General features: G+C 45.8%; 1 protein-coding gene and 1 long non-coding RNA gene across 3 annotated transcripts; both read right to left on the reverse strand.

Annotated features, from left to right (window-relative positions):
* Nucleotides 1-1,449: 1,449 nt before the first annotated feature.
* LOC116943335 (cholesterol 25-hydroxylase-like protein 1, member 2) lies at nt 1,450-8,882 on the reverse strand. 2 transcript variants are annotated; one of them, XM_076067621.1, is made up of 2 exons: nt 2,885-8,882; nt 1,450-1,926 (listed from the first exon to the last, which is right to left on the reverse strand). In XM_076067621.1, exon 1 carries the CDS (start codon nt 8,539-8,541, stop codon nt 7,666-7,668), a length of 876 nt encoding a protein of 291 aa, XP_075923736.1. In that variant the 5' UTR covers nt 8,542-8,882; the 3' UTR covers nt 1,450-1,926; nt 2,885-7,665. The 2 variants fall into 2 exon arrangements, with proteins under 2 accessions (XP_075923736.1, XP_075923735.1); XM_076067620.1 differs by having other exon boundaries at nt 1,450-1,929.
* Nucleotides 1,450-11,860, reverse strand: LOC142924826 (uncharacterized). The gene is made up of 2 exons (XR_012941907.1): nt 11,677-11,860; nt 1,450-2,979 (listed from the first exon to the last, which is right to left on the reverse strand). It is a non-coding gene; the product is annotated as an uncharacterized LOC142924826 (long non-coding RNA).
* Nucleotides 11,861-13,596: the final 1,736 nt, after the last annotated feature.

Consider the following 13,596-nt stretch of genomic DNA (forward strand, 5'->3'; position numbering starts at 1 on the left):
GCACTGAACCAATTTTTCAACCACATCAATTCCTTCTAATCCTCTCTGAAATCCTCGCCACTTCTCCATCGCCCATTCTCTTCCTCTTCCCTCGCCCGTCCATTCCTTCACGTGCCTCCCCTACCCTTTCGTGATCCCGAAGTAACCACTATCACTGTCACTCATTCCTAAATCCTTGTACACCCCTGCAATCTGATTAATTATATTCTGCCGCCGTTTTGTAAGCTGCGTCAAGTGCCTTGAGTAAAATCGCTCTATATAAATATAATTAAGAGTTAGATTATTCTTTCTGTCACACTAGCGTAATTCGAAGCATGCACCTACCTACGCTTCTTCGCGCACTTTTCAGCTCTATTAGACCCATCTTAGATTTTATGATGCCGCCGTCATTGCACCAATCAATGGCAATGGATGGCAGGATACCATAGAGGAACTTAGAAGACTGCAGAGTTAGGGCCCAAGAAAAACAGCAAAAAAAATGTAATCACCAATGGCAAGTTCTCTGAACGAGCGAATATCTCTTTCGAAGGGACACAACTGGAAAGCACAGAAGATGAATGTAGACCGAGAGCAATTACATTTGAAGGCGGCCCAACATCACGCACCGGGAGAGAGCTGTTAACTACCTTGCCTGGTATACAGGAGGTTGTGGCTTAAATCCCGACCCTGACGCCTGTATATTTGGAGTTTGCATGTTCTCCCCTTGGTTGTGTAGATTTTTACAGTGTGGGGGGGGGGGGGGGACAAAATGATGTAGATCATGGCAAGCCTTGACATGCAACGTGTTTTTTTGTGCAGGACAATGTAAATGGTAACTTAAACGGTCAAGGGTATTGCTAAGTTACTTCGTTGTGTACTCTCAGTTTTTCAGCATGCACCACTGGAACCCTCCAGTGATGCATCCTTCAAGCAACTCTACCCACGTGTGCTGGACTCTTCTACGCATGTTTCTAGATACAATTAACTCTAATAATGCTAATTTGAAATGCGCACAATTTGCACTTGCCCGAAGGCAGCGACCCTCATGTGCAGAGCCCAGCTCACGGATCGTCTCAGTTTTGAAAAGGCGCTTGAAGGTATGGCGTTCCAGGTGGAGGGTCCGACAATAGAGAAATGATGCATGGCGGACGTGGCCCTGACTCTCGGTGTCGAGATTAACTCCTGGGTAGAGCTGCAGAGAGTTCTGGTGGTGGTTTTGGAGCTAGGGCATCAGGAGATCCGAGAGGTATGAAGGGCACTATACTTTGAAAAGCACTGGAAATTGAAACAGCCATCGCCTTGTTATGGGAAATGTTGACTTGTGTTTAGAACTAGAGTCGGTTCATAGAATGTACACGACTGCGGAGTAAATTCCTCTCGATTCTATGACGCATTTTATTTATTAATAGAAAGTGACGTTGGCACAAATAGAACATCGGTAGAATGCGAAAAATAACGAAACAGCAATGGTAAATCATAATCGGTTTATTTTGAGTTAGATCATGTGGGTATAACGTCGATTCGAGCTTGTTAACCCTTCACCACCCGACACAGCCAAACAAACTGAGTCGCCTCGTTGGGCTGCGTTGAAAATCAAACAACGTTTTGACAATTTTATGAGAATAAAAATATATATATACAGGCGTAACGAGTCCACCAGACGAAGATTGAGACGACACACTCTTTTCCACGGGGTCACGGCGCCTTCGACCACTCCACTCCCAATCCCACCAGGATGTGCCCCGATCGCCCCGCCTCATCCGGTGACGTCAACACTCCTCCTGGGCGTTCCCTCTCACGCCCTGCCTTTCCTTTGTGACGTCATCTTTAACGTAACCTGGGATCCCGTGGGCATTTCTACTCCCGGATCGCGTAAGTATTAGCACTACACAGGTATCGATCAATGGTGCCTACATCCGATCCAAGCTGAGCATCTCGTCAAGAAGACTTCTAGAAACAACATGCAGCAAGTAAATCGACGCAGAGGCAAAAACTTTTATAATCAAATGCTGTCAAAATTAAGAGGTGGCATGTATATACATCGTTACTGTATTTGCATTACGACATGAGGGAGACATTCAGGTTTATATGTAAAATTTAAAACATTTCATTTTAGTTTCACTAAACTCCATTTTTTGGCCCAATCGAATTAATAAACAATCTCAAATTTAAGCAAAAATATCCATTGAACGAAAAATGTGAAACGGTTTAACTCGGTGATGTCAATTATTCATCAGATATCGTGAAGGTGCTGTATGTCAGTAATATGAAACGTGCGTGGAATACGTTCCTGATATGCTCGTTAAAATGAAATTTCGTGGCTAACGATATTGGCCTACGAACTCAACGCATTCGTCAATAACACTGTGTGGACGTAAAATAAAAAAATTGGTGACGTTTTTCATAAATTGTCCTTCATAGCTGAATGAAGACAAAGATCCCCCATATTGCCTTAACAGATTGTTGGGGTAAGTGCTGTTAGCGAGCACCTATGACGGCCGGCATGGTACACGAGGGGGCGGGTGGCCAGCACCACGCCTGGCCATCTTTGTCTCCCCAGTGGCGATGTTGACGCACCGCACCAGGTACTCATTTGAGGCTGAGTTGATTTAGGGCAGGCCCAGAACCGGTTCAGATAATCGTCACTGATGTTGGGCCTTAGCGGGAATCTATTTTGGCTCGCCGGATTTGCAGCGCAGAGCGCTACCTGCTACACTACCACTCACATACAGTAGAGAGAGGGCCCACTTCCCCACATGCTAAAAGACTGTCGTATTTCAGTCAAACTTATCACGGGTATTTATATATATATAATTCTAAGAAGTGTAATTTTGCCAAATCAATTGTAAAACAAAAGTTAGTTTGTATATGTGTGTAAATTCACTGGTGAGTGTTAACTACCTACACTTTTCAGTCGGTCTTGAGTCACAGGCAGCTTCCAGAATTCAACCCCAAGACCTCAGCAGTCACAGCTCAGCATTCTGACCGCTAAGCCACTTCCTTGACATGGGTATTTCACACACCGTGAGCTTTCCAACCCACTTAAAAATATATAATACGTTACCCTTGACTTGACCTTGCAATAGAAAACGATTGAGTTGCAAATGTCAAGTATGCATGGGCATAATTATTTTAGTTGCATCGTGCCCTTGACACATGTAGCCACTGCATTTTTAAACACGCGTCAGTTACGAACAGCGAGTCGTGTTCGACAGCACCAACACTCGAACAATTGCGGAAGGGAGTCGTGTACTTTACAATCATTATACAAGCAACCGAAAAACGTTAACCACCCCCTCCCCACGACGAAAGGTGACGCTGAGCAAATGTTCCAATTCAAAATAACAAAAACGACTTACTTGTGGGGCATCCAGACTTCATGAGTTGTGGCCCGTATTAACTTAGATGCTGAGCGCCGTGGGGCACCGATATAAAATAAAAACAAAGAGCTATAACTGCTCAACCCGAGCTATAAATACTCTTGATATTTGGATTGTCTCTGTCCCGTTCGCCTGTTGGCGTTCTCTGGACTGACACTGCTGAGACAAAGAAATAAAGAAGGCTGTCTCTGGTGTAGGCCAATTAGTTTCAAAGACAACACGTATACTATCAGGGCATGTTTGCATGTTTTGCCACAAGTACGTGTGGTTAATGCAGACTTGATGCCTTGCAAAAAGGTATCTATTTAATGTTTTAACATCTTAACGCCTGTTGTATTGTCATAAAGGGTAAAACCGAATCTATTTTTCACATTCTTTGATAATGGCAAAAAATATCCCATATAAATAAATACACGATTAAATATAAACATGGACATTGACAGGGAATGTAAAAGGGCATCTTAGCTCAGTGGACCATACCCGATATAAACTGACTGATAAGAGGAAGTTGTATTAAAAAGAGTGATGAGCCGTAGAAAACAGTGCTAGAGGGTACTTAGGGATCACGAGAGGGTACGGGATGGACGAGAAGGAGTGGAGGGGCGAGGGGAGGGAGAGAATGGGAATAGCGAAGAAGTACGTTTTAAGAGAGGAATGGAAGGAGGTTCAGGACGGGTACTTTAATGTAAGGGGCAGTGTTGAGTCTATGGGTAGCAGTGTTGAGTCTATGGGTTGCAGTGTTGAGTCTATGGACACTGTTGAGTCTATGGGTTGCAGTGTTGAGTCTATGGGCAGTGTTGAATCTATGGGTTGCTGTGTTGAGTCTATCAGCAGTGTTGAGTCTATGAGCAGTGTTGAGTCTATGAGCAGTGTTGAGTCTATGGGCAGTGTTGAGTCTATGAGCAGTGTTGAGTCTATGAGCAGTGTTGAGTCTATGAGCAGTGTTGAGTCTATGGGTAGCAGTGTTGAATCTATGGGTCGCAGTGTTGAGTCTATGAGCAGTGTTGCTCAATGTACAGGGGAAGTTAATTCCCGTGGAGGGGTGCAAGGAGGGAGAAGGATCGAAAACGGGATTGTGCACAAGGAGTTCGGAGGGACAGAGAGATATACAGAGAGCAGATTGGGAATGAAGAGGACGAGCGGAGGGGACATGGACGGAGATAAGAGAGGCAAGATGAGGTGGGGGCAAGGACATGAAGATATTTGTTGATTAGCGTCAGGTATTTGAAAAGACCGATGTAGGAAATGGAGTTGAATGAGGAGAGGCGAAGTGTGCTAAATCAAAGGGGAGATTGGAAATAACTCGTGCGGAATCATTTTGCTTTTGTTGGAGGGGAGTGGAGGGCAGAGGCAGGGAGACAAGAAGATAATTACACTAGCCCAGATGGGTGAAGATCAGACAATGAACCAGGAGTTTGGCGGCAGAAGACAGATGTCCGATAGGAGAAAGATATAATCAGAGATACAAGATGTAGGAGAGATTAATCCGTACAGCACTTATGCCACCACATTGCATTCCTCACTCCGCAGGCTGTAACCACCACCAAATTTCCCACCGCCATGGCAAGCCTCTACAGAGCCCACATACACACAGTGGCCCCGAGAGTCACTCAACTATTTCACACCGTCGTCTTAACAAAAGCGTGACATTTATTTATTTTAGCTTCACAACTCCGCCGGGCCTTTTTTGAATGGCGACTTGGAGTGATGCGACGTGCCCAGGCTAGGTGAGTTTTTTAGGCTGGGTTTGGCCCATTGGCCCAACGTGTGGCCAGACCTGGGCCCCCCTCTCTGCACGCTGCACCGTGGCACATCGTAGGCCGTACAAAGGTGCCCGTCATGAAAATAGTTCCTAGCAAGCTTTTTTTCCGCCCCTAAACAACAACCGTAACGACATTATAAATAACATTTGTTGCGATCATTATGTAACATTCCATCACACGTCTATTATATAATCCAAGTACATTATTATATAACTAGGCGAGACCTCAAAAGACCAGGATGAGTCGCATTTGCAGGAGCAAACTGGGGTATTAGTCTGCCAGTAGGGGGAGATGATTTCTGCTGTGTGTAATCTCAATTGAGTAATTTACTGCGTCAATTTCGAATTCGGCACATTTGGAGCCCGTTCTCCAGTACACAACGGCCATCAGGGGATCTTCAACATCCACTGTGAAGCACATGGCATGTATTATTTGGTGAATACACACTGCAGTATTAACCAGTGTGGCCGCTGGAATCGAACCGCAAACCTCTGCAAAAAGCGGCGAATGTGATTTCATTATAATAATTTCAGCCTGTAATGCGCCGCAAAGTGTTCGCTCGCCGTCGTAGAGAGAGAGAGAAAGCAACTCAGAGGGCGCAAGGAAGAACCACAGAAAACTGGGAGGGCACGCGGTGACCTGGTGCTACCAACAATTGCCCAAGGACGCCACGGTGGCGAGATGTTAACTACCTCGCCTTGTATATAGGAGGTTGTGGATTCGATCCCGACCCTGACGCCTGTTGTATATTTGGAGTTTGCGTGTTCTCCTCGTGGTCATGTAGATTTTTCTCCGGGTCCTCCGGTATTCCCCTCGACATTTAGGAACATGCGTTTAGAGTGTTTGGCTGCTATAAATGTCCACATGATAAGCCACTTTGCTGAGCTATCCTTTGTGGCCAGGTCGCTTATGAAAAAGAGCTATATTTCTCAGTAGGCTTTACCTGGTACATTTTCTTTATAGTTTCATCGTTAAAAAGGTCTGCGGTCCTCTTTATATTAAGGTGTTATCGACTTATTAATGAGTGTTCACATGCATATTACATCTGAGGCCAGATTGGCAAAATGATATCAGTCTACAATCTACTACTGCATATTCATTATAAAAAATAATTTTCACACTACCGTTGATTGTAAAAAAAATTATTTCGTTAAAATACGTTGCGATATTTCAATCAGGCACCAAGTATCTACAAATAATAATTTACAGCCCTTTGTCAATCTACTGCTGGGTGAAGGCTTCCCCACACCGTGTCAGTCGTGGAGGCTGTTTGACTATACAACACCACGCTGGTAGTGGTTTAGCGAACAGCTGGTCCAGGGCCGTTTCAGTAATCACCACCGATGTCACTAACCGCTATGCGACCTACCGGTCCAACCCAAGTGCCTAATGGAAATACGAATAATTATTTCAATGTAGATGACATTCCAACCCAGTAATTCTGAGACTTTGCATAATAAAACCAAATATGTTAAAACTTGGGCTCATTATATGACAGAGTATTATTACAATGTTTGATTTTGGTTGTCATGTAATGTCCAAATAAATAAATAATCGATCTATACGAGTTGATTATGAACCACCCACTGTCCCAACTTCCTCTGTAAAATTTCGTTTGACAGGAGAAGCAGGCATCGACGTGTGAATTCCACATCAAACTCGGCCCCCGCCTGTCAATTCATTGGGAAATTAAAATCTAAAATGTGAGATAAACGATGGCACGGACTAAAGTTTAAAACAAATTAGGAGCATCAATGCAGTCGCTAAACTTGTAAGTACGAGCGCCTGTGTTAACAATAAAATATAAATAATGCAGTTCTTGCACTTGCTTTCAGGTGACTCTAGAGATGGGCATACCCACACTTTATTCCACTACCAAGTGCAACCTGCTTTCTGATAGACTAACATCAGCTATGCACTTTTAATTCGAGATTGAAAACGAATTTCCATGGAACTGCTTTTTTGTATTTAGTTTGTGGTCCTTACGCTCACACCCCCGATTAGCACGGTTGGTTATGTACGGTGCGAACGAAATACAACATACATATATGAAGGATAAAAAAAAAATCTGTCCATTTATAACTAACATTTACTTGTGATAGAGACCATATTTGCGACGGCAATTCCGTTGTAAAGATATACAATCATTGCTCACATTTTTATTATTATTTCCATTGCAAATTCAGCTTCAAAAAGTTACCGTCTCTGCCACTTGATGAGAACACTGACTTCGAGCAGCCAGCGTGACGGACAGCTCAAGCATGATAACTTCTTGTCACATATATTAAGGGACAATTTACTCCCCTTTTTAGCGTTTAAAATAAGACATCGCTGCACGTGGCTCTCGTCGCGTTTTGCCACGAAAGAAGAGAACAAATCCTGGTAACTGAAACGCATCCCAGCTAGCGTCATTTGCTGATGGAACTTCGCTCTTGCAAAGTAGTGAGGTGGATTGCGTTGCGGCCCACCAACAGTGTAGGGCTGTAGCCGAGGGCTAGACGAATTTGTGCCACGCACAGGCACTCATCTCTGCGTTCGTAGCATCAGCGTGACCCTTGCGGAGACTTGTCCATTGGTTTGACTTCCACGGACGTCCCAAAGATCTTGTCCCAGTGGCAGAAGTAAGGCGCGAAGTTTTTCGTCGGCTTCTGGTGGTGAAGGTCGTGGTGCGGTGCCCCTCCGTAGAGGCCTCTGGGCAGCAGATGATGAAGCCCCCAGGGCAGGTCGTACCCCGAATGATCCTCGATGGAGAGGTAGACATTGAGCAGCATGAACGTCCACGTGGTGAGAAGGTGGCAGTGTAGCACGATGGGATCGATGGTGGTCCAGATGCCCACGCTTATGAGCTCCCAGCCGCCCATGTACTGCGTGCTCCACGCAAAGGGCACGGTACACTCATGGTGCACAGCATGGAAAGTCCTGTACAGCCAGCGCACGCGGTGGTGCAGTAGGTGCCAGGCAAAGTACTGAAAATCGAACAGCAGCAGGCAGGCCAGAACGCCGTGGCAAAGCTCAAAGAGGCTGGGCGCCTTCTCTGGCAGGTCGATGGCCGGCCGCCAATACCACTGAGCCACCGTGGCTGGGAAGACGAACACGACATTGTTGTAGATCGTGAGCGCCACGCAGTCGCAGACGGCCCTCAGGCTCGGTTCCTCTTTGCTCGCTTGAATCTTGTAGTGGCGCAAGTGAGGAGCCAGCCGGCGAGTCACAAGGCCCACGGCGGTGAAGAGCAGGCAGAACACGTAGTAAGCCGTCACGGACAGGACGGCGGGGAAGATGGACGAACGCAGCGTGTGCCCGTAGTTCAGGCGCAGAACGTCCCACAGCGGCTGCAGCAAAGACTCCTCGCCTGTCCACGATTCCAGCAGCTTGCAGAGTCTTGCCGACTGCACGGCCTCGAGCATCATCTGATGGCCCATCTCCACTCGTCCGGCAAAATTTTGCGATTTACTGCGAGCTCTCGATAAATAACACTATCATGCAACGATTTGCTGTTTTCATTACCTATACCTGGCAGTTGACGTGCATGCATGTATTGAGGTATTGTTTAGTTTTCACGCCTTCTATATTTAAATACAGCTCACAGTTAAATATGAAAATGAAGAGGTACTTTAAAACAAAAAAAAGTCTATCTACCACTGATGTAGCGTTTTGGAAGCGGTGTCGCACAAGTCGAAACAATGCCCTCAAAAGGTGCGGGTCATGAAGGAGGACTTATATGACCGGGAGGAACCAGTGACGAGGTTACATTGAAACAGCAAGGAAAGCAGAAATGTGTGCAGCAACCCGCAGACCACAGTATAAAATTCACGAGTCATGGAACCTTTCATGACGAAAGTGAGCTTCTTATAAGTCACTATGCGATAGGGGCAGATTTAACCAAAGCAGCCACATCTGCATGCGTGCATGGTGTGTATTATACAAATAGTTTTGGTGATCTGTGCCTAACGCCTGGCACTCTGCACGCTGGGTGTAACGATGGGTCGGCTACGTGGGGTTGTCATGCAATGCAAAATATTTATTTTTGTTTTTCATGAAAGGGTTATTATTAAAATTGTAACTACTTAGTAGTTTGTTCCAAGAATAATCGATTTCATCCACAAAACATGCCAGCGCTGCATTTGATAAAAGCTAAGTGCGCCCCTGTTTTTGTATTATTTTTTGTCGTTTTGCACGCCATTAAAGAACAATAATAAATAATAACCGATTTAGTTATCATTCCTGCATTTGCTATCACTGTCATTAAGTCACAAGGACAACCGTTAAAGTATGTTGCACCTTATCTCAACAAACCTGTTTCTCTCCATGAACAACTTTATTGTGTTGCTTTGTCAACATGAAAGTGCCGATTCAACAAAATTCGTCGCAAGCAACACTTTTGGGAGATGGTTGTCAATTTACACCAAATGTGATATCCGTAAGAGAGGTTTTTTTGGGTTAGATCGCGTAAATATATAAATGTGTCGTTAAAACCCGCCACCACCCGACACAGCCAACTAGTGAGGGTTGTTACGTAAACAGAACTTGGCAATTCGTCACGGTGTGCTGTACTAGTGAATTATGAATTATTTCCTCATTCTCTCACTTATGCCTCATTCACTCAATCCTCCCTCATTCAAATACTCAAACCTCTCATTATCATTAGTCTCTCAGTCACTAATTTTCTCATTTGCACACACACTGCGTTCTGGCGAACAGCCGCAACACATTCGATTGTGGAATGCGCATAAGCACGCGTTGAATTTCACAGTACATATGAGCAGAATTGTGAGAGTTTTTATTTATTTAACGAATGCACAGTCCCTAAGCCAAGCTGTTGCCACCGATCCTGCTGTGTTCAGAGTGAGTCGGCCTCCACTCACTCACCAGCCACCAGGCAATATCGGACACGACACGAGCTGGTGAAGAGATGGAGTGATGTGGTACAGGAGGACGTGGAGCTGAGTGGACTTGCCGATGACTGGTACCAGCGGTGTCAAGATCTGCCTCTGTGGAGGAGGCTCGTGAAGGACGCTACTGGGCAGTTGGAGGCAGTCGCCCCTCCAACATCAAAGGAGGGCGGAGGAGCGACGCTCACAACAACGAGCAGAGCGCCGGGTGACTAAAGCACAGCAAGTTGGCACAGTAGGGGGCACAGGTGGTGCATCAGCCAGTCATCTCCATCAGCCAACCCATGGCACCTGGGTCTGTCCCGAGACCTCCTGTTATTGAGCCTTCGACACTTCACGTGATAGCTTCAAAGTCCACCACCAAATGCCAGGGTGTCTGTGAAGGTGGTTGTTGCCAGGTGGTTTCCTTGGGCGGTGTCGGTGGTAGCACAGGAGGTCGTAGGCTTTGATGGAGTAGCTGCTGGCCTCTTCCATTCCAATGTGGGTTTCTTGCAGGCAAACGATATCAGCAGTGTGTTGGACAGCAAGGACTTCAATGAGGCTGCGCTTGGCTGCCGACAGGTCTTCGACATTGAGTTGGAGGATTCGGAGGGCTGATCCGCCTGCAATGTGATCTTGAGGCGGTTTCTTCTCGGCTTTGGGACGTTAACGAGGATTCGTTGAGGCTCTTCTCACGAAACTTTTTTTAGAATTTAGTCTGCTTGTAGCAAGGCCGTAATTATGATATATTGGGGGGGCACACCCCCCCCAATAATCAAATATGCCCAAAATGTCCCCCCCCCAATATATTGCTATAAAATATTTTTAAAATAATAATTGCGATGCTATGTAAATAAAAACAACAATTTGCTAAACCTTGGCCACAATATCTGGACTTGTCTTCATATAACAATGCATAGATTTCTGTTTATATGATTGTGGTTATGGTTGTACTTTATTAATCCCTAATCTCTGCCATTGCACACAATGAAACAAGGTAAAAAATAAAAAAAAACAGCAGTATAATACAATAACACTATTAGACATTATTGTAAAAAAATAAAGTCCATCCCATGTGTTAGTTAAATTTTTATATATATTTTAGGCAGGAAATGGCAGGAAATTAGTTTTCTAATTTAGATTTTTTTTTGGGGGGGGACCCCAGACCCCCTGGAAGATTTGGTCCCCCCCCCCCCAATGTTGATTCCATGGCTACGGCCTTGGCTTGTAGGATCATTCATTTCCCCAGGCGGACCTGGGTACTGACGGGGGGTACGACATGAACGCTGATCCATTGAGGGAGAAATTTTGTATGCTTTTGACTTAAAATGTATTGAATTCTTTCCTCATACAATCACTCATTCCTCCAATTTTCATTCTTACCTCATTCAATCACTCAATCTTCTCATTAGTTTTCATCATCAAATTAAACTATTGACTTTTTTTATTTTACCAGGTAAGGACCACTGAGCTATATAGCTATTTTTTCTGTATTGCTCAACGTAGTCGGTTATCGTGTGGAAATGTATAGCAGCCAAATACTTTAAACGCGCGTTGTTTCAAAATGTGGATGGGGAAAACCGGAGGACCCCGAGAAAAATCCACACAACTACAGGGAGAGAGACACGCAAACTCAAATATACAGGTGTCAGGGGTCGGGATCGAACCGTCGGACCTCCTGCTTACCAAGCGAGGAAGTTGACATCTCCCTACCACGGCGCCCCGATCAATAACCCGGCTCCCTGATGCTCTTCAATGACTTCCTGCAGAGACAGCCGTTACTAGGGACGACGTTGCTAGGGACGACGTTGCTAGGGACAGCCGTTGCGTGCGACGACCTTGCGAGGGGCGACGTTGCTAGGGACAGCCGTTGCTGGGGACGACGTTGCTAGGGGCGACGTTGCTAGGGACAGCCGTTGCGTGCGACGACGTTGCGTGGGGCGACGTTGCTAGGGACGGCCGTTGCTGGCGACGACGTTGCTAAGGCGACGTTGCTAGGGACGCCAGTTGCTAGGCTGGCGGTTTGTCCTCGCGGCCATCAGAGGCGTATTTGATTCTGTAGTGCACATAAGCGCGTTACAGTTCCGAGTGCTGGAATTTTGTAGTCCATATAAGCGCTTTTTTGTTTGTTTTGTGCCCAGAACTCGACAATAGAAGGTCGTGGAGAAACGCATTTTGTGATTATGAAAGCCCATTGCCAGATATGCCACTTATAATATATCCTATGATGTCAGTGCTATTGATGAATGCGTTATTTTTTATTTGGGCTTGTGCACCACTGCCAATCGCAGCATCACCAATTAAAAGTTGACACTTTCGAAGGGGGCCTTAATTGGGATTTTGACCAATCCCTTGAGGTACCCAGAGAAAACCCACCAGGCCAGCAAGGGGATCTTCAAGGTCTGCCAATGTGTGTTCATGGACCCGCTTTCTGTACTCCCATTGCCTGGCAGTACATAAAGTTTTGTGGAATCCCACAAATATATAACAAAAAAAGTCACCACTGCGGTCCAGCTGTGGATAAACCTCGTCGTTCCAAAAATTGTCTAACACCAGATTAGATGCGACGTATAAACCGTACCTTATAATTCTTCACTCACCACCGTCACTTGCCAATACGTCCCAAACAGAGCTGGGGGGCCCTGATGCACCAACTTGGGACCGAGCGGAGTGGCCACCACCCGCCTTTGCTGTCACTTCGGTCATAATTTTTTACGAATTTATTTTGATGGTGGCAGTAAGACAAGAGGATCGCAGTGCTCTTCGTCAGGAGCTGCTGGTGTGTGTTTTTTTTTGCATTAGTGCACGAATGCTGAGTGATTTTTGTACACGTTTCCGTCTGCTTTTATTGTTAACTATCCTGGCTACCTTTTTTTCTGTCCAGTGAGGCTGCTTCTACACCAGTCAACTAGGGAAGGTCAAGAGCAAACTCATTTCCAACATACCACCTATGCTATGCGTGACCATAAACCCAAACCAGGTCACCGAGTTCACAGTACGGTCCATCACGAAGACAAAGATCCCCCGTGTAGCCTCAACAGACTGTTGGGGGCAAGTGCTGTTAGCGAGCACCACCTATGAAGGCCGGCACAGCACACGAGGGGGTGAGTGGCCAGCACCACGCCCGGCCGCCTTTTTTCTCCCCAGTGGCGATGTTTACACACCGCACCAGGCATTCATTTGAGGCTGAGCCGACCTATGGGAGGCCCAGAACCAATTCAGATAATCGTCACCGGTGTTGGCCGTGAGCGTGAATCGAACTCGGGTCGTTGACTTCATAGCACAGCGTGTTAATCGCTGCACACCCCATATTTACACACACGGAGAAGTTCAACTTAGTACACAGTTGGGCAAGATTTACACACTGGTCTGAAGCTGTATATATAAAAAAAAATGTGTACGGTATGGGCACAGGACATGCATGTACTTAAGCTGTTCCGCAACCTTGTGGTCCAATAGATCAGTTGTCAGCATGGGCCAGCTGTCATTGCTATTACAGCAGCAGGAGCAGTAGATCTGCAGTAATCTAAACAGGAAATTACCAAGCGGCCAGTTGTTCCAAAAATGTCTCATCCTTATCTCGAACATATAGAAAATTGTGAGTGG

This window comes from Petromyzon marinus, chromosome 17, assembly GCF_048934315.1.
Source record: "Petromyzon marinus isolate PM22_M1 ecotype Great Lakes invasive population chromosome 17, UKy_Petmar_22M1.pri1.0, whole genome shotgun sequence".
NCBI classification, from domain to species: domain Eukaryota; kingdom Metazoa; phylum Chordata; class Hyperoartia; order Petromyzontiformes; family Petromyzontidae; genus Petromyzon; species Petromyzon marinus.

Bases quoted from the DNA above. Each gene is read 5' to 3' on its own strand.
- LOC116943335 (XM_076067621.1), bottom strand. From the start codon at position 8,541: ATGGGCCATCAGATGATGCTCGAGGCCGTGCAGTCGGCAAGACTCTGC.